Source organism: Macrobrachium rosenbergii, chromosome 55 (assembly GCF_040412425.1).
Source record: "Macrobrachium rosenbergii isolate ZJJX-2024 chromosome 55, ASM4041242v1, whole genome shotgun sequence".
Taxonomy (NCBI): domain Eukaryota; kingdom Metazoa; phylum Arthropoda; class Malacostraca; order Decapoda; family Palaemonidae; genus Macrobrachium; species Macrobrachium rosenbergii.
The window spans coordinates 41,204,226-41,225,267 of record NC_089795.1 but is presented as its reverse complement, the minus strand read 5'-3'; the positions used below and the strand labels follow the sequence as shown (position 1 = coordinate 41,225,267).

At 36.2% G+C, this 21,042-nt stretch overlaps 2 protein-coding genes and 1 long non-coding RNA gene across 4 annotated transcripts in view; 1 reads left to right on the top strand and 2 right to left on the bottom strand.

Annotated features, from left to right (window-relative positions):
- Positions 1-15,324, top strand: part of LOC136835158 (sodium-dependent proline transporter-like) — an 18,898-nt gene extending 3,574 nt beyond the window's left edge. Inside the window, exons 1-14 of one of the 2 annotated variants that reach the window (XM_067098369.1) lie at positions 579-688; positions 4,102-4,387; positions 5,103-5,234; positions 6,571-6,725; positions 9,686-9,759; positions 11,092-11,224; positions 11,744-11,878; positions 12,281-12,509; positions 12,781-12,893; positions 13,202-13,330; positions 13,611-13,710; positions 14,144-14,244; positions 14,375-14,548; positions 14,971-15,324. In XM_067098369.1, the coding sequence (XP_066954470.1) occupies positions 4,111-4,387; positions 5,103-5,234; positions 6,571-6,725; positions 9,686-9,759; positions 11,092-11,224; positions 11,744-11,878; positions 12,281-12,509; positions 12,781-12,893; positions 13,202-13,330; positions 13,611-13,710; positions 14,144-14,244; positions 14,375-14,548; positions 14,971-15,108 (1,890 nt within the window). In that variant the 5' untranslated portion in view covers positions 579-688; positions 4,102-4,110 and the 3' untranslated portion in view covers positions 15,109-15,324. Of the gene's footprint in view, positions 1-578; positions 689-4,101; positions 4,388-5,102; positions 5,235-6,570; positions 6,726-9,685; positions 9,760-11,091; positions 11,225-11,743; positions 11,879-12,280; positions 12,510-12,780; positions 12,894-13,201; positions 13,331-13,610; positions 13,711-14,143; positions 14,245-14,374; positions 14,549-14,970 lie in introns of those variants that run through there. The other variant, XM_067098368.1, reaches the window with a different exon arrangement.
- Positions 7,089-11,284, bottom strand: LOC136835159 (uncharacterized). Its single transcript, XR_010852005.1, has 2 exons — positions 11,046-11,284; positions 7,089-9,141 (listed from the first exon to the last, which is right to left on the bottom strand). It is a non-coding gene; the product is annotated as an uncharacterized lncRNA (long non-coding RNA).
- A 3,518-nt stretch (positions 15,325-18,842) lies between the features above and the next one.
- The window catches only part of LOC136835157 (rhodanese domain-containing protein CG4456-like), a 28,702-nt gene continuing 26,502 nt past the window's right edge, over positions 18,843-21,042 (bottom strand). The window contains exon 4 of the mRNA XM_067098367.1: positions 18,843-19,499. Within this exon, the coding sequence (XP_066954468.1) occupies positions 19,292-19,499 (208 nt within the window). The 3' untranslated portion in view covers positions 18,843-19,291. The remainder of the gene's footprint in view (positions 19,500-21,042) is intronic.

Here is a 21,042-nt window from a genome sequence, read left to right as displayed (position 1 = left end):
GAATTGAAATGGAAAAAATAATTAGACATTCCACTTCTTCACGTTCTCTTATAAGCATCTATTGAACTTAGGGACAAATCCGAATAAAACTTAATGAGTGATAGACAGATTCACTGGTTAACGATTCTGATTTACTTTTTAAAACAGGACCCTTTAGAGGCGTACTGATAGAAATTTTTATTATTTTTACATATATCTTTCGCTCCTGGGCAACGCAGGGAGCCCAAATCGGTAAGGAAAAAACAAATATTGCGTTCCTTTCTTTGTGATATATCTAGTTGTTTTTATTTTTAAATTTCGAACGCGTACCTTAATATTTTAGAGTCGAAGGAAAGTATTTTATTATTATTATTATTATTATTATTATTATTATTATTATTATTATTATTATTATTATTATTATTATTATTATTATTATTATTCTGAAGTCTGGTTTTGAAGCAAGCGTCTTTAACTCAAAGAGAGAGAGAGAGAGAGAGAGAGAGAGAGAGAGAGAGAGAAGAGAGAGAGAGAGGACTAAACTCGCCAGGAATAGGCTGCCATGCAGTCGTCCACTTATCGAAGGTACAGAGAGCAAGCAAGATCGTATATACTGGTCTGGGGAAGACTCTACTCCAAGCCAGTGCCAATCAGTTCGTCCTTCTCCGAAGTCGTGGCCGCGTCTTGCAACGATACGTTACAGCGATTTGTAAGCAGCGAATACAGTTTTTGACAGGCGTGGGAAAGAAGTAGCGTGAAAAACTGTAAAGTATGAAATTATTTCAGAATAACCTTTCGAGGTCAGAGCAATGAACGTAGGGTTCGCCAGTGGTAGTTGGTTTCACAGTGATATTTTCAGCTATGTTCAGATTCATAATATAGCTATTAGATAATGATATGCATCAACTGCATGATGAATATGTTACAATCTTAAATAACTAAGTGAAATTGCAGTATCATAATTCCTAACTTCTCATGTGAACGGGGTTACTGATAACTCAAAGGGCACTAACTGTAAAATTCCATTTTTAAGGAGACACTTTTTCCTACTGAGGAAATGAATGTCAGTGAGACTAAGGTGAAGGAGAATCCAACAGTTGTTCTAAAGGAAATTCGAAAATCCAAATTAGCTTTGCGATGTGGCCCCAGTATAGTAATTTAAAGCGCCTAGTTCAATGTGTGTGTGTGTTTAACAGCAGGCCGAAGAAAGTTTTTTTCCTTTCTTTCTTTTTTATTTAACTTTTGTGCCCCGTGATATATGTGGCACTTTTTGACTTTTGTTCCCTCATCGTTGAACGGTCGATCAAGGTCAGAGGTCGGAGAATAACAAGAACAAAAAATATAAAAAAAAATTGTATTATCGAACCAAAACCCACAAACAGCACCAATGCCGACGAATACCATAGGAAATAATAATAATAATAATAATAATAATAATAATAATAATAATAATAATAATAATAATATTGAATGGCGATTATGGAAATGCTTTTCTTATTAATTCTCTTGTACTAGACTTTGTAATTATTTAAATTTTACTTCTCGTTTCAATCACTCTTAATTTTTTTAATCAATTTTTTTATTATTTCTAGTTCCAAAAAGACACAGGGTAGATAAGGTCATTAGGACATGGGGTATATGAAGACATTTGGGCAATTTCCAAATAAGAGACCTGTCATTATTTCTTGAATTGAATGGTCGTGGAACTGAAGAAAATTAGTCGTAGTTACCGAGGACTTTTGAGCTGAGTTGGCGAATGCTCATTAACCCCTTACTGTATATATAACTTTGAAATTATATTAACCACTTTTATATATTAACTTGGCGAGTCGCCATGCCGCTGGTTACAAATAATATTTGTATTTATGTGTTGCGTGATTGCAGCCAGCTTTCAAAAAAAAAGGAAAAAGAAAGAAACAAAGCAGGTCAGAGGTTTCAAAACAGTGACAATAAGATTGAATATCCGTTTTGTTCGAGTTCACAGTGTTCATGAAATCTTTTGTCACAAGTTACAAGTTGTTGAATTTTTGGTGCATTTTCGTTTCAAAATTCGAAGTTAAAATTTTCTATCCTTAGGATGCGTCTATACTGCAGTAAAAAGAGTCATTAACACTTACCGCACGCATGTCACAAACAGGTTAGATACAAGTCAACGATTTATTGGTGGTCTTAACCAGTGCTTCATACGAGTGTCCAGCTTTTACCATGGAATCGTTCTGCAATTTAAGTTGGCGCCTTTTTTTAACCTGTTTGTGATTTGTATGCGATACTTGCCGACACATTTATGACTTATTTTACGGTAGCACGGACGCACTTTCAGGGACATTTTGCCTTGCAATGCGTGATCTGTCTGATCAAGTTAATTAGCTCTGACTGAGGATACAGTTGATCATTTATTACTGTATTGTCCATTATACATTTGCGCATTGAACTTTGGTATAGAGTCAGGAAGGTTTTGTCAGACTACAATAGCTTTGTCAAAGTTTCAGGAAATTGTCGTGTTGCGAAGCTGCATCAGTGTTTTTCTTGATTTTATATTATGTTTACTATTAAATATTTATATTTTTATCATTTGCCTTTTTAACATTTTACTTTTAATTTTTACATTTTTTCGTTTTTATTTTTTAAAATTTTTTATCATTTTTATTTTTGTTATATTTTTATTGGTTTGATGTTTTTATCAGGTCATGTCCGAAATATAATCTCTCATTTATAATCGTGACACTAACCAAATGCATAAGTTAAACGTCCAAATGGATATGTGAAAGGGGCACGAAATCTACACATAATTGTCGACCGGAAGATCTCATCAGGTTCATAAGTGGATTTAACAAGAAACACGCATCTGTCCCAAACTGTACGGATATACAAAACATTACGTTTCTATCCTCTTCTAAAGAAGTATGGAAAATTCGGACTGGAAAGGAATCTTATCAGTTCTGACCGAAAAACTCGTGTATTTTTTTTTTTTTTTACGATTTTATTCACGACTTGATGATTTATCATTTAAAGAAAAAAATATGACGAAAAAGACGTAACAGAAACATGCATGTTAGACAATGGTTAAAAAGTTAAGTATACCTTAGTTTAACCAGACCACTGAGCTGATTAACAGCTCTCCTAGGGCTGGCCCGAAGGATTAGACTTATTTTACGTGGCTAAGAACCAATTAGTTACCTAGCAACGAGACCTACAGTTATTGTGGAATCCGAACCACATTATACCGAGAAATGAATTTCTATCACCAGAAATAAATTCCTCTAATTCTTCATTGGCTGGCCGCAGAATCGAACGCGGTCCTAGGAGAGTGCTAGCCGAGTACGATATCGACCCACCCGATGAAGAACTACATAGACAATGGTAGTACGAACAGGATGTATACTTCTAAGAAGTAACAGAACTGAGCAATGTTATAAAATGCCCATAGTAATCGCTATCATAGAAATATTACGCAGTCAAGTCATTTGGCATATTTTTTACAATAGTTTCATACATATTAAAGGATGCTTGCGTAACATATATTGCTTACTAAAGACAAGAAATTTCACACCGGATAACAGCAGATTGCCACACTGATAAAAGCGAAAGTAGTTCAGTTTCAGCTCCCGCCCCCCTTCTCTGGTTCGTAAAAGTTTACCAGTATTTCTTACCGGTACTTTGTTATTATTATTATTATTATTATTATTATTATTATTATTATTATTATTATTCAGAAAATGAACTCAGTTCATATGGAACAATCCCACAGGGGCCATTGACTTGAAATTCAAGCTTCCAAAGAATATGGTGCTCATGGCTTATGGCTTAGGCATATCAGTAGTAACTCAGTCATTTTGATTATTTTGCTCTTTTTGTATAGAATCCCGCGTCTTTCATATGAATAAGTGCTTTGGTAAGAAAACAGTCTATTTGTTTACATCCGGATAAAACGGAATTAAGCCAATCAGCAGCCGATATTATGAGCAGTGTTGTCACGACAAATTGTTAATGAAGACAATATTCCGATGAATAAAATAATTAACTTTAAGTACTGTTGTTTGTCTAATAAACCGAACAATTTTCTCAGTCATACTGGGTGAAAACTAACCACAGAATGTAACATTGTTTCAAACCCATTCACAGGTCAACGAGATGCCGTGTTCAGGAGAGACGCCAAGTTCCCTCGCGCAAAATGAAGAAGAAAAACAAGACCTCAGCGAACTGGAGGAAACTCGTGTCGAGCCCGAGTTAGTAGAATTGGGGAAAAACGATAACGAGGAAGACAGGAAAGAAGGCGAGGAGGAGGAGAAGAATAAGAAGCGAGAGCTGTGGACCACGAAATGGGATTACCTATTCTCTCTTATCGGGCTCACCATAGGCCTAGGCAACGTCTGGAGGTTTCCTTTCGTCTGCTACAAGAACGGTGGAGGTGAGATGACGAGCTTTCCTTTTATGTCACGCAGGAGTATTTCCTATCTGCTCTCTGACACTTTCCACGAAATTTTGGACGCCACAGAGCAGGGCATATTGATGGCAAAGCAAAGGTGTGCTTGTTCCTTGGGGTAGTTTCATGCTAATACCAGTATACAAGGCTTCAATTTTTGCTCCCGATATTGGCTAATCGATGCTCAGTTTAGCGGGAGATACCGAGTTTGCTGAAGATGATGAAATATGTCAGAAAAAGTGTGTGCACGCGTGCGCGTGTTTTTGTATATGCTACCTTTTTTAACGCCAACTCAGCAAATAAATAACCTTATCTGGTTCCGAAACGAAGAAAACACGGGGGAAAACGGGGAAGAAAAAGCAAATCTTTTGGGATGAGGTCATCAGCCCCATGTTCCTCTTTACCAAGCTTGAGGCCCACTATAGTTGACTAGCTAATGGGTACTTAATTCAATGTCTAGGCCAACAGAGGCACATCGTAAATTAACTGAACGAACCCAAAACATTGCCTTGCTTGGAAATCGAACCCTGGCCTTTTTTTAGCTGATGAGGCAAGTGTCATGACCCCTAAACAACAGAGAGAGAGAGAGAGAGAGAAATTCACTCTCACTCCAAGAGAGTGAGAGTGCTTTACCTAACACACCCTAACAACGTAGAAGCTATGACGACAAAAGAATTATCTGAGCGTTTTCTTTTTGCAGGCGCTTTCCTCATACCTTACCTTTCCATGCTGGTGATGGTGGGGATTCCTGTCTATATGTTGGAGACGGCAACTGGACAGTTCTCCTCGAGCGGATGCCTTACAATCTACTCCGTGTGTCCGATGTTCAAAGGTAGGAACCACTTACTATCACACCTGTGTCTAGTACCACAAGTTCTTAGCTCGTTGTAACACCGTCAACAAGCACAAGGTGGGGTTGGTGGAAGTTAGTTAAGGGTCTTGTTTGGTCATTACAGTTGGAATCTGTTTCTTATTATCCACCGTGGTATTGTTTTATGCAGAACTGATATCAATTTTAAACCATTCTTTACCAGTACTTATTTAATTTATGGTTGGATAATTCAAGGTAATTAGTAGTATGAAGTTAAGAGATCCTCTGGTCTAAAACTACTCTTGTTTAGAATATGGAACACACTGCTTCTGATGCAGTTACCCGAAGGTCATGTAGCATATAATAATTAGGAGGAGACAGCAGGTCAGCTTACTTGCAGCTGATGGAATAAATTATCTATTAGTGTTTTTTTGAGCACCCACTGAATGATCATATACACACAAATGCACACACACACACACACACATACACACACACACACACATATATATATATATATATGTATATATATATATATATATATATAATATACATACATACAGTATATTTACAGGCAATGCCACGAAGGAAAGTGAAGCGACGGAGTGGTGCTAGGCCTTTCGACTTACTGTCCTTTTGCTGCTTAGCACACTGATAAAAATATAAAAATAAGTTTACAAAGAAAGCTCGTATAAATCACAGATGGGGAATATAAAGGAAAATATATACCTGGAATCCAACACAGTTGAAGAATTAGTAGACCCATCAAAACAGGGGTAAATATTTAAGAGGCTTTACAAAAGATTAGGCCCAGCAGCTCGGAAGCAGGGACAAGTCAATTTATATATATCATATACACATACATACATACATACATACATACATACATACATACATACATACATACATACATACATACATACATATATATATATATATATATATATAAAATGAAAACAAAATGAGAGATATACATCTTGTCTGTATAACATTAGAAAGAAAAGCTGACAGACCCCGAACATGAGATATATCTCATACAGGTGAGAAGTTACTCAGAGAGGAAAATTGACATTATTATTATTCACAGGAATCTTAACTGAAAACAAACGATGGAGACTCCACTATGCTTAGATAAAAATTCTCTACTTGTTTTTAAAATCAATTTCCATACTATCATTAACATCGTGAAAGATTTAAAGGAATCAGAACTGGATGTGTCATAGAATTTCCTGTTCGGGCAATGTAAAGCTAGAAAATAGCAAAAAATTACAAGGAATCAAGGCAATTTTGCGAGAATTCCTCAGTCAGTTACGTTTGATAGTATTATATGATGATTTTCTTCTTGTTCCCATTTCAGGAGTTGGTTATTCGTGCTCCATACTGAACTACATCTTCATGATGATGTACAGCATCGTGATCACGTATCCGATTCTGTTCATGTGGCACTCGCTGTCCGCAGAAGTTCCCTGGACTCACTGTAACAACACATGGAACACAGCAAATTGCACTTTGGTGAGCAAAATTTGGAGTAATTGATACTATATTACTTTCTGGTCGTGAACATGAATAATTTTCGTATTTATTGAGGCTAGCGGCACTGGTATTATGCCAAGACCCTGACTAGTCCAGTCATATTAGGCCTATTTTAGTCAAATAAATAGAAAAATTATAATAAGCTGAAAATTGGTAAATGACTTCTTTAGACACTTAGAAATAACATATCAAAAGTCCCCATCAGTCCACGCTGAACTTCGTCCTCCATCTTGGAAAATGACCGCCAAATTTAAGTTTTTCACTTTCTTTGTGTGTGAAAACGGTTGGTCTGACGAAAATTACTATGAAGTACATAATTAAAGAACATTAAATTCTCTAAAAAAATAAAAACTCTATGCATTTATTTTTCTCTACAAGTGATAGTTTTAGAGATATATCAAATTTTTGAAAGTGCAATAGAAAATATTGGCACTTTTTTCAGTACATTAGGTGCATCAACTATCTCCCACACTTCCTGTAATCCGCTACTAGCCATGATGTACCCAACAGAACCCACAAATGACATTAAGGGATGGAAACTACCTACAGTTGTCGCAAGCAAACATTATCTAAATTCAAACTGTTTTCGGTAGAAGACAATATCTCTCTTGCCTTCCAATATAATGGCTGGTCAAATGTAACACATGTCACACTCTTATTCGCGTTTCTACGCGTGTCAGCTGCATAATGTAACACACTTTGTTGCTTCTGAAGAGGTTGCTTTTGAATTAAGGCAGGCCAAGAAGCGAATGGACGTTGTATCAAAGTCCTCACTGTTAGTGACAACCTACAAAAAACCATTCCAGTGTGGAAAATCCTTAAATTTCAGCCACTTTCCACTCATCCATAACAGACGACAAGATGATGTTACGAGTTTATCACTAGGAAATAATGTAAATACCCTCAGATACTCAATTTCAGTGTTTTTCAGACCACTTTCACTGTGACTTGAAGGGTTTCACTGCAATAGACGAACACAAAGAAATTTCTTTAGCAGATGGCATTTTTTTTAGTCTTTCAATTACGTCAGATCTAACCACTGAGTCTGCTGGTGTTACACATTCAACGGCCCCCATGCTGTCAAATGTGCGAAATCCATCTATTGTATGCACATCGAAATCCGCATTATCAAAAACAAACTGCATGAAACTATCAGACAGAATAGTAGGAGGGGTAGACGTCATGCAAGACGCTTCAAAGAGTTGCGCTTGATTATACCCTGTAGAGAAGCCAATTTTGTGCAGAATATGCACCAGGAGTCTGGATCCAAATTTCCTATGTACGTAAACACCAACTCCAAGTAGAACAGGAGAGACGAAAGTCCTCGGGCTCACTGCTTGTAGGACTGAATGAGCCATGGCAGTACATAAACTGCGTTTGTTGTCTGTGTCTCCCTCTCCTCCTTTTTCAATTAATTCATGTAATAACACCTGAAGAGACTCAGGCACATTGTTTTCAACGTCATTAAAGAGTCCTTCAGGTAATGTATGATTGCAGGAGTCATACACCTTTGACTTGATGTCCACTTTAATAATAGCTGCTGCAGTTCTAACAATCCTCAATCGCTCTTCTTTCTCACCGTACAGTCTTTCGTTATACCAAGAATTACTTAGCAATTTATGTCCTGAACTGCGTAAACATACTATATGTCTTTTTTTTGGAGGGTGGTTATGATTATATCACTTCCATACTTTTCTCCTAATTTGGTTTTCAGATGTTTTGCATTTATTTTGCAGGATTGGTTGAAGCACCAAATCCAGCAATTCCTGCAAAGTAAACTGACAGTCTTCACTATCTTCCATGCAGGAACAAACCCTTTCCAAATCAGTTACTATATCTTCATCCTCAGGTCGTCCACGCTTGCCTGATTGATTTAACTGCTGCTTGTTCACAGAGAAAAACTTACTGCAACATGATCCGTGGTATCTATAGCTTGTTCTGCAACCAAACACTGAACACCAATTAGCACAGCTTTTACTTATTTGCCCGAGTCATCATTGTGGTCGTTAGCTTTATCCAAAACATTTTTTTCAAATCTGTATTTTCACAACAAACTTCAAAAGCAAAATAAATTTTTCCTTGAAATCAAATTCAGTTTGTTTTGATCTTAGTTTCTGTTTAATAGGCGACCCTTTTTTCTGTTGGTCAGCTGAGTCTTTTCTATAAACAGCTGTAATACTCTTCTCTAGTATAATTTTTTATGTACTTAACATGCACATGTACAGTTGATAAATTAGCCCACTCGTGCCATTTATCATCTCCTCTTTTCGTACTTGCTTCAACAAGTGCTGAAATGCCTTTCTTAGTATAAACAGTTCATTTTCTATTAAGCTGCCTTCCCCAAGCGGGCATAATCTATTTTGTTCTATTATTCCCTCCATTATTAAGCTATATTCTGAAATAAAAGAGATATATATAAATTAACTTTATAATAATGTGCCAAAATGTGTAAAAAAAAAAAATAGGCAAAAATTAGTGATAGGCAATAAAAAGGAAGTGAATAAATCATGTCAGGATCGGCACAAAATTGAATAATGGTAAAAAATTCTGAATATCATTAAAATGATCATTCATAGGGAAAATATGCATAGAATGTGTTTTGCAGAAAATTTTTATTTTTTTAATTGTGTCTTCAACAAGTTTTTTCGTCAGACCGACCGTTTTCACAGAAATAACGAAAAACTGAAATTTGGGGGCCATTTTCCAAGATGGCGGACGAAGCTCTTGGTGGATTAATGGGGACTTTTGATGTTATTTCTAAGTGTGTAAAGAAGTCATTTACCAATTTTCAACGAATTATAAATTTTTTCACTTGCTTTTCCTAATTTGGCTGGACTAGACCAACAGTCTAGTGTGGTCCAGGTTGTTTGACTGGTCCCAAAAGTAGTTCAAAATTTCTGTATTTTTACACTTTTCATTGCCTTAACCTACTTTTCCAGGCATCTTCCAGAAATTTCTCTGATGAAGAGGAAGGCGCTACGGGCCTTCTTTCGCCAGCTGACGAGTTTTTTCAGTAAGTCAAAGAATTGAGTGTATTTTATTTTAAGACAACAACTCTACTCTTTTTCAACAGCATATATTAATAAATATTAAACTGGGTCGTTTCCCCTTTTGTGGGATACGACCCATCAAGTGTTTCAGTGATACACTGTGTTTTGTGGGTTTGTCTTTAATGCTAAGCTTTTCTGCTTATTACTTGCGTGTCTAATAAAATGATATATACAAGTGCTGTTGCATTATCAAGAAATAAATCCCCATGTATAAATTAATGATTCATTTAATTCTCAGCGTTTTGAATCGTTCTAGTAACCCACTGATCTCATCTCGTAAAACCTGAAATCGATCAATATATACAATCACTTGTATATATTGAAAACTTACGATAACATGGTAAAAAACTACTTATCTTATCGCTAATTGGAAAAAAACTACTTATCGCTGATTAGTTCCAGTGGGTCGATAAGGTGGTGTCAAACAACGTCCTTCAGCATCTGAGAATTGCACAAACAGCATTCGAATTGTCCGTGATTGTACAGTAGGTCATCGCCGAAACAAACAAGCATGTACGGTTTTTTTTTTTTTGCAAATACAAACCAAATAATATTCGGCGCCGAGTTCTGCGGAAAGATGGTAAAGCATTGCAGACAATTTACTTGCGGGACACCGCCATAACATTCGTAAGGAGGAAACGAATTTGTACGATTGCTGTGTCGTGTTGTATTCTTTCATAACGTAAAGAGCTACAAGAATAAACAAAGCTGATTTGTAGTTAATTTCATGACTGATTATTACTATTATTATTATTATTATTATTATTATTATTATTATTATTATTATTATTATAAAAAATACACAGTAGCATGAGTCCTGAAATGAAGAAACAAATCCACAGTTATGTATGGTGACAAATATGTTTAAAAATAATTCTGAAGAGAGAGCTTTCGCGAATTTGTTCGATTCCCCTTTATTCCCGAAAGCTCTCTGTTTAGATTTATTTTTATATATATTTGTACCCAAACAGAACTGCGGATTTATTCCTTCATTATTATTATTATTATTATTATTATTATTATTATTATTATTATTATTATTAGGTCATAATTTTCCTCAGCAAGACTTCACTCGAGTCGTACGGCTTGTGCAAATAAAATAATGACTGAGAAAAGAACTATGGTACTAACAAGAACCAGAATCCCGCCAGAGACAACAAAATCTTTTAAAAATGAAACAAAAACATAAACTAACAAGTATTGAGAAAATCCAAAAAAATAAAAAATATCAGACAGTAAAAATTCTTACCAAAAATTTCAAGAAGATCAAACACACATTCATCTACACTTTCCAGCCGCAATATTCTGGAAATGTCAGAGAGCGTGACTGTCCTCGGCGGATTCCAGTGGCCCCTGGTGACGGCCGCGACACTCTTCTGGATCATGACTTTCCTCTGTGTTTTCAAAGGCATCAAGGTCCTCGGAAAGGTGATTTAAACTTCAGAGTTTTTGTCTGCAGTGCAGTTCTTTTGTATTTATTTTTTCTCTCTGTGAAGCAAATAAATAAAATGATACACATACACATCGAATATATATATATATATATATATATATATATATATATATATATATATATATATATATATATATATATATATATATATATATATATTGAATGAGAATCATAGAATAATCTCAAGCCTATTTTTTCTGTGTAGCTACTATGGTAAAATAAGTACAGTATTCACTATTTTAACAGTTGTTCAATAACATATATATATATATATATATATATATATATATATATATATATATATATATATATATATATATATATATATATATGGTTATGAATGGAATATAAGATTAAATACTTTTAAAATGTGCAGCAGTGGTACGCTGAAGCGATATGCCATTCACAGTATCCTGATAACAAAGCCATCTTTTATAGTTTCCACTATTATTGTTAGATATTACTTATTATTTCCCCTTTTCCACTATCCACAGTTGATGTGGTTCACGGCAACCTTTCCCTACGTCATTTTGGTCATCCTTCTGATCAGAGGAGTGACGCTTCCAGGAGCCTGGAATGGCATCTACTATTATCTCAGCCCAGACCTCAGCAAGCTTTTGGAACTGAAGGTATGCGGGATGCTGCTATTTGGTATGGCTTCTTGTATTTTTTTCGCTTTTTTCTATTTTTTTTTTTATTAACAAAGGGTAAATTACATTTTCCAGTCAGTCCAGATCTTTCCAAGGTTATGGAAATGGCAGTATAAATCTACAGAACTTGCACAAAGCACTAACATTATTTTTGTATTTGTTCAGAAGCACAAACTTATTTCTTTTCATTCAAACCTTAAGCCTTAAACTAGAAAAGATAGGTGGTTTTACTGTTCACCACATTCTCTTGTATTTAGGTGTGAGATTACCAACTGGTGCCATCGTGGTGAAAAATCCACCATTTTCACTGTCACTCTCACGCTCAGTAACTCAACACAAATCACTTTAGACACAGCTAATTAAATTGTTTTTGTGGAACAGGTCTGGGCAGCTGCTGCAGCTCAGATCTTCTACTCGCTAGGCCCAGGCTATGGAGTCCTGATAACCCTGGGCTCATATAACAAGTTCAGCAATAAGTGCATAAAAGACGCCATCAACATACCAATCCTGAACTGCCTGACTTCCATCTTCGCTGGATTTGTCGTCTTTGCTGTTTTGGGATTTATGGCCCACAGAGCTGGCACCACCGTCGATAAAGTCACGGCTGCAGGTTAGATCGTGTTAATTTTTTTGGACGAGTTTTCGTATACTTGTTATGTTACATCCGTGTGGAAGAGGAAATCTGCAGTTGCTACACTTAAAAACCAGCCTAGACTATCTGGTACTTGATTGTTCCTGACGACTGTATAGTATTATGATCGTCCTAAAAGGTTATGCAGTTTATATCTGTATCAGAGGACTATGCTGAATACAACTTAGCGCGTGAATTTCAATAGAATTTCTTTTTTGTTCGAAAATTCATTTTAATTTTCTTCTTTCAGGTCCGTCGTTGGCCTTCATCATTTACCCTGAAGCGTTGTCACTGATGCCGGCTGCACCGGTCTGGTCTTTCCTCTTTTTCCTCACCCTTTTCTTCGTAGGATCCGATTCCATTGTGAGTAGAGTGCACATAACCTCCCTCTCTCTCTATAACTAGCATCAAATAAAGCCGTCATGCCAGAATATATTCGATTCAATTCCTTTGAACACCATGAATATTGAAGTAAAATCTAAACCTACCTAAAGTCATTTGTCAATATCGCGAAACCGATTTTTCCATAACGTTCAAGACAAGGTCTGTAGACTTGGTTCAAGACACTCGCAAAACTGTAGGCGATGATAAACGCAATGAAATGGTTTATGTCACATCAGTTCATGGTAAATCTAATTATACAATAAACTCTTTACTGCTGCCCTGCTCAGTTTGTCCACGTGGAAACGGCGGTTCTGGTGATCACCGACGAGTTACCCCAGTATAGGCCTAAGCGAGGTCTGATCACCGCTTGCGTTTGCTTGGTTTCCCTTGCTGGTACTCTCCTTTTCTGTACACGGGTAAGGATTATTATTATTATTATTATTATTATTATTATTATTATTATTATTATTATTATTATATATGAATTAGACGACCAAATAATTGAATATGTGAATTGCTTAGCCTAGGATTCTTGAAAATGTTACCTTGGAAAGGGTAAATTTTGTCAATTACGTCATTACCTAAGAAGGCAGCTGCTCAAGATCTGGCTTTTTTTTTTTGTTAACAAAGTAAAATAAGATAGTCCATCCGTCGAACCTTATGATGAAATTACTCAAATTTTCTTTTCTTCAACAGGGTGGCATCTACTGGCTGACGCTTGTAGACCAGTTCTGTGCTTCGTACACCATCATTCTTAATTGTCTGTGTGAATTGATTGTTTTTGGCATCATTTATGGTGAGTCTGTAGTCTTTTACTCTATGCTGGTACATTTTACTGGGGCTAGAGAATTGCAATGATTGTAGGTTGCAGTTCCTCTTTATTTGCAAACGAGAAGGGCAGAAACATCTGTTAGTTTTGAGACCATCCAAGGAATTTTGTTACTTGTGCTTTTTCATTATTATTATTATTATTATTAATTTAAATTGCCAAATCTTACAGAGGAATCATCTACCGGATGCCTTTATGAAAAAAGGCTAGTAATTAAAGATAAGGAAAAACAAATAAATATCATATAAATCCTAAGAATTAGAGCCATAATAAGTACGTGGCACAGAATAATCCTTTTAAAAATCCACCTAATAAAACAAAGAAATATATAAATTGTCGGACTTGCGATGAATTTATTTATTTATTTATATATCGACAAATTTCACTGACCTTGTCACAGGCGCTGGACGGACAGTGCGTGACCTGCAGATGATGACGAAAACCAGCATAAGTTACATCTGGTACTTCGCCTGGCTAGTGATCTCTCCGTTAGTTCTGATTGTAAGCCCTTTTTATGAATCATTTATGCACCTTACAAGTCAATCATTATCATTATAAGTACTTCTGAACATCAATAATTTGCTCTTAAAATGTCAAGTGATTTAAAAGCATGGTATCGATTTCCGGACAGGTAATTAGTACGAATCTCTTCTTCGGGAACGTTCAAGCCAGCTATAGGGGCGAAATCTTTCCTACGTGGGTGCAAGTGATCGGTTGGTTCACTGCAATCGTCTCGATGCAAGCAATTCCTTCGTATGTGATCTATTACTTGAGTCGAGCTTCGGGTGGAGGAAGTTTGAGAAAGGTAACTGTATTTACTTTCTTGGAACCTCTTTGCATGTTTTTTCCAATTTTTTTTTTTTATTTTGACCTAGACCTAGCAAATCTGGTTGAATTTCTCATGAGCACTGTTGCAGGTTCTACTGATGTAAATCTTTATTCTGAAACGTTATTTAAAGTTATACAACACGTAGCGGAAATGTTTTGTAGCTGCCTACTATCTTGTTTAGACGTGAATGCTATCAACAAGAAAATAAGCCTAACTGGGTGTTGCTTGATTTCAAGCTTGATACAATAGATTTTGTGTCAGCCCTTTACTGTCAAGCAAGAGCACTGTCTTAAGTACAAGCAAGTGATCGTGATTTAGAACAGCGTCCTTACAGTTTTTGCACAAGAAAAAGAGACCTTGCCAATTAAATTACAAAAAAATTCTTCTCCCTTTTTCAGAAGTTCAAGAAAGGGGTTTGTCCAGCTTCAAATTGGGGACCTGCACAAGAGGAAAACAAAACTGCCTGGAGACAGTATCGCCTGGAAAATCCACTCAGAAGTAGAATCCTACATCCTGGTATTTTGAGGGGAAATTAGTATATTTTCTCATTTCATTATTTAAAATCAAGCCCAGGAAGATTAATGCTATTTTAATACCGTGGGCAAATTTAACAACTGAGCTAACAATGGCTGTGCTCATTCTAGACTCACCATAGCTCTGAAGACATTTTATGCTTTTTTGGTAACCTTCCTTCCATAGCTTTTTGCTATCATTCAGGTAAATTTTATTTTGAATAAAATATAGGCTAACAATGGTGGTTACTTAACCTTACAGACCTTTTTAATGTACACTTGTTTTCATTACAGGACTATAAATGAATGTTTACTTCTACTGAACCTTTGAACTGGAACTCTTTTGTTAGTGCTAGTAACAGAACCAGTGTTCGAACGGTGTTTCCTTACATTTTGTATCATAAAAACAAAACAGTATCCCTAGTCTAATTTACCCATAATTTAACTGGTCCAGGGCTGAAAACCGGGTAAAAGGTTTAACACCTGGTACAACGCATTGCCATACATGAATTTTTTCTTTCTGAGTCAAGGGTTAAAGCTCTTGGTATGATAAAAAAGATGTCCGGCTACGTTCAGACATATTCCGCTGAGAATTGGTACGAACTGAATGAACCAACACCCTTTTACCTTAGGTGCAGTACTATAGAGCGAATCTACAGTAACTTCTTGAATGGCTGAGCTGTGAGAACTGGGGAGTCTGTACTTCTGTGGTCATTGTTCTTCTCTTTGCCACTTTCAAGTGAAATACCAAATAGCCCCTTTAAGTGAACTTGCATTTTGCATCATCTTTCAGACGAATTCACTGATTACAGATGCTGTATGTCAGAAAGTGGGAAATTAATCTTCAGATGGCTCTGAAGACTGATGCTTCTCTCTTTCATTTCCTCTTCACCTGGTTTTCAGCAAGTTCTAGGGATGAGTTTGATGGACCCATACTGTTTTTCTTGGTCCTAATTGACGCTGTATCCGCTCGCAGCCGGGCTGATTAGAAGGCGGCAGGCCAGGGATTAATCTTCAGATCTTGCAAATATGAGCCCATAGTCTTATTACTGAGCCACAGCACGCAGTTATATATATATATATATATATTATATATATATATATATATATATATATATATATATATATATATATATACATATATATATATGAATAAATTACGATACCTGCATTCAATTACACTTGAAGAAAAAAAAATATATATATATATATATATATATATATATATATATATATATATATATATATAAGAATAAATAACGACACCTGCGCCCAATTACACTTGAAAAATAAAGACAAATATGAAAATGAAATTGTATACAATTAAATAAGACAATAAGTAATATCACAAAACACAGTAAAACACTCGCGTTAACAAACACCAGCCTTCCAGAGCAAAAGTAAGAAACACACTGAAACTCATAAACAAACGGATCAGAAAACGAAGTATGGATAACCAAACTAGGTAATCAATAGACAATATTTGGCGATTGAGAGAAGTCACTCTCAGTTAGATATTTAGGCTTTCAAGTAAAAGCAGTTCTGAAGGTTCTTTTTCTACACCTATAATTTTGAAATAGACAGATCTGATAAGGAGTTTGCAGTTGTAGGCATGGTTTCTCACGTTAGACAATTCCGGGCTGGACAGCCTGTAGGCGAGTCCCTTACTGTTTACTGCCTATTTTTGTCATCTATACTTTCTGTTCTCTGGTCTTTTGGTTTATATGAATTTTGATTTGTTTATTACTTTTGCTTTGAAAGGTATGTATTTGTTCCCGTGATTGTTTTATTGTGCTTACGTTTGTACTTATCGTCTTATTTAATTTTATACGATCCATATTCTTATGTATTTTTTTAATTGTAACTGAGCTTATATTAATTCAAACAAACTATTGTTCGATAATTTTATATATATACACACATATATATACTGTGTGTATGTATGTATGTATGTATGTATGTATATATATATTTATTTATTACGTCTAATTTATGTTTTTTTAATTTCATCTCCATATTTTTTTTTTTTTTGCTCTTTTCTTCCTTATCACTGTGTTCTGTAGAAACTTCCCTGATTAACAAGGGAATAAACTGATAATTAAATAAATGCGGGAAGTACAGAGATTTGGGCATAGAAAGTGTACTCATACCAACATAATATTTTCTTCATAATCACCAATAACCATTACGCTTCTTATATTAGAATATAACGCTCAGAATATCGCCTTCTATCGTTATCCAATCCTTTTCCATAGTAACTGAATCTCAGATTAGTTCCTATCTTTGTTTGTTCCTCCTCACTACCTGGGGATTGCTTATCTTATCATATTTGGTCATTCTTATGAAAGTGTCTGGTTGATAGTACCAGGTGGTACTAGAGACCACTGAATTGGCTTTCCCACGGAGCTGCAACAATCTGCTCAGGTTTTTGAGCTACAACAGTCTGCTCAAGTTTTTGAGCTACAACAATCTGCTCCGATTTTGGAGCTAGAACAACATTCTGCTCCATTTTCACTGCAGAAAGACACAATACAATGAGCAATTTGTTCCTCTGAAACGTGGACGATTATAAGAATGAGGGGAAACTGGAGCAGGAAAAAAATTGCACAACTAGGCCGAAGTGGAGTAAAAGAACTAATGCTTTACCCGACAGTCTGAGAATTAGTGATCTACCCTTTGTAAATACGGGATATTATGGACTGAAGGGCGTTACAGAGCAGAGCAATGGGAAAATCGACTTTCTCTTAGCACTTTATCAAGAAGTGGCCTAAAAATTACCGATGAAAACAAAACAACACGGTCACCCTGTGTTAGCAAGGAAGAGGTAGGAGAGACCACTACCTAGTCATCAGAAATTCGAAAAAAATTAACCAAAAGGCAGTAAAGTTTATCTTAGTGTACCATCAAGTAAGAACAGAATAAAGAATTTAGGCCAAAGGCCAAGCATAGGACCTATGAGGTCATTCAGCGCCGAAACGGAAATCGACAGTAAAAAGGTTTGAAAGGTATAACAGGAAAAAAAAACCTCGCAGTTGCACTAAGAATAAATTGTTAGGAGAGGGTGGAAAGTGAGATTGAAGAAAGATAATACGAACGGAGGTACACTAAAAGGAATGAAAGGGGTTGCAGCTAAGAGCCGAAGAGACGCTGCAAAGAACCTTAAGGAATGCTTACAGTGCACCGCATGAGGTGCATTGATGGCACTAACCCACTACGGAAACGGTGCTATGATTAGTATAATATCTACCACCCATTTTCTACATTTGACCCCTCAGGGGCTAGTACTAAACACAGCGAAACTGCAGGTGAGTCACTGTTTCGCCGTGTGTAGTACTAGCCCCTGAGGGGTCAAATAGTTTTGTATATAGTTTGAGGAAGTAATTGCCATAAACTTTAATTGGGTTGTTTGGTAGGTAGCATCCTAATTTTTGGTAGGTCGCGAATAGCTCGGTAGATATCACACTGCCGTAGCACCACGGAAACCATCAAGTAAGAGAAATCAGACCAGGGCATAGACCATTGTTTGTAACACATTTAAACGACCATCACGTGATAATCACTGACGTTCGACGCGCAGCAAATAGTTTGGCGTTATATCATGTAAATATGTTTTAGTAGGTTAAATCTTATCTGATTATGAAGGAGTTCCTTGATAACATCACAATCTACCATCCATAATATAACTCGATAATCCTGAACCCTGATTTACCAAGAGTGTGCCATCTAGAAGGTAACGAGAGCTATTTAAAGAACTCACAAAAATGTCATCAAAATATATTATGTCAAAAACGTTATCTCTACACGATGATTCATGAGGTAATGGGGGAAAAAATAACGTCGATTACAAATCTTAAAATCCAGTGTAAATGAAGTTAGTAAATAGATACAACATGATTCTTGAAACATGTACACAAAATAGACACATAGGCTTCACTTACATGAGTCGAAAGCATTTTTCAAAAATATATATATGTATATGAGGGCACATGCAAATATTTATGTATATATAAATGAATTTGCTAAAAAAAATGTTAAAAATGTTTTTTTTTATCAATGAATGCCAGAAGCAGTTAACACATAGCAGCTTCCGTGATCACTACCGGAAACTGAGATGGACATTGGGGAACCTGGTAGGGACCACAAGGGGTCACAACGATACCCGAAAAGCCAACAAGGGGGCGAGGTAAATGTCGAGACGTTACTGTTCTTAAGAAGAATTCTGGCAATTGTCTTCTTCGTTCTCTGAGTCCGAGAACTGCTGGTTCCCTGGTATCATCATATTGTTGGAGTTTTTCCTTTGGTTCCTCTGGTTCTCATTCTCCTCTTCGTCGTCACTGTCGAAGTAGTAAGGCTGACCGGGCTTGACGACGCTTCCACCCTTCTCCTCCCACTCGGAGAACGAGCCACTGTATAACCTGTAAAAGAAAATGAGATTGGGCTACTGTGGTGGGCAGATCTTGTTACAACATAGAGAAGACCATATAATGTAATTTTTGGGAATGGATCTTTTTATAACATAAAAAATAACAGTTCAGTCAAGGTAACAGTTTTTAGAATGTGGTAATGCATAACCTGTAACAAGATTCAACTCACAAAATTTAAAATTATTGGATACATAAAAATTGCATCCAAAAAACAAAGCTAGTTTGGCAAAGGACTATTCTTACATGAAAGAACCATTTTGCTATTGTGTTTACTTGTTATATGTGAAGTTTTGCCTTCGGAAAAGTCTAGCTGTAAACCTTTTTGCCCAAACCAGGATTAAAAGTGAATCTATTACCGCCTATTTTCCAGGAGCGTCGCTTTCTCTCTCTGCCAACTCAATTTTGGCTTCATATTCATAAACAAGATACATGAAGTGCCTTGTAGCTGAATGTAGTTATCAGTGTATTTTTGATAAAGCTACACAACAGATGATGACAGGAGTGATTTGCCATTGTGCGGCGGAAGGGCCAATACAAATGTGCAAATTTAAATAGTCTTAGCATTTTTGGGTATGAATCTCTTTATAAAAGTTTCATTACTTAGTTTTACAAAGGCCCTGTCAAAAATTCCTTCGGAAGCTTGGGTTCATTGATGAACTACTCATGTAACTCAGTACTGAAGAAGAAGAAGAAGAAGAAGAAGAAGAAGAAGAAGGAGAGAGAGAGAGAGAGAGAGAGAGAGAGAGAGAGAGAGAGAGAGAGAGAGAGAGAGATATTCTGTAACGGTATAAGATGAAAGTCAGGGAATTAACAATACCATAACCTTAACAATGAAACATTCACAAAACAGTTCTTTGGAAACTGTTAACCTTCGTTCTGGAAGCATTTGCAATCTTTTATAGCCCTGTACACAATGTATTCATTTCGATAATATACTTAGCGTTCTAAAAGCAATGTGTTTACATTACTGCTTATTACTTTAATGGTGCATTGATATCAGTACTGACTGCCTAATTTCTCTCATAAGAAAAACTCTCTTTTTTATCAGTTTCCTATCTCTTAGAGATTTTCACCCAAAGTGATAACATTACATAATAATTGGTAAACTGATTTGGCTGGTGATGTTGAGATTAAATAGGCAAACCCCGTAGGTGAGTAGTGCCGTCAGTGCACCTCACGGGGTGCACTGTAGGCATTACTAAGGGTTCTTTACAGGGTCCCTTCGGCCCCTAACTGCAACCCCTTTCATTCCTTTTACTGTATCTCCATTCATATCTTTCTTCTACTGCTATCCACCCTCTCCTAACAATTATTTCCTAGCGCAACTGCGAGGTTTTCCTCCTGTTGCAACTTTCGAACCTACATACTCTCAGTTTCCTTTCCAGTGCTGAATGACCTCATAGGTCCCAGTGCTTGGTCTTTGGTCTAAACTCTATATTCTATTGAAAAGGCAAAAGAAACCATAATTTGGAGTTGGTCTCTATAGCTGATGTAACAAGCAACGGTGTGATGCAATTGTTTGACTACTCAGAAT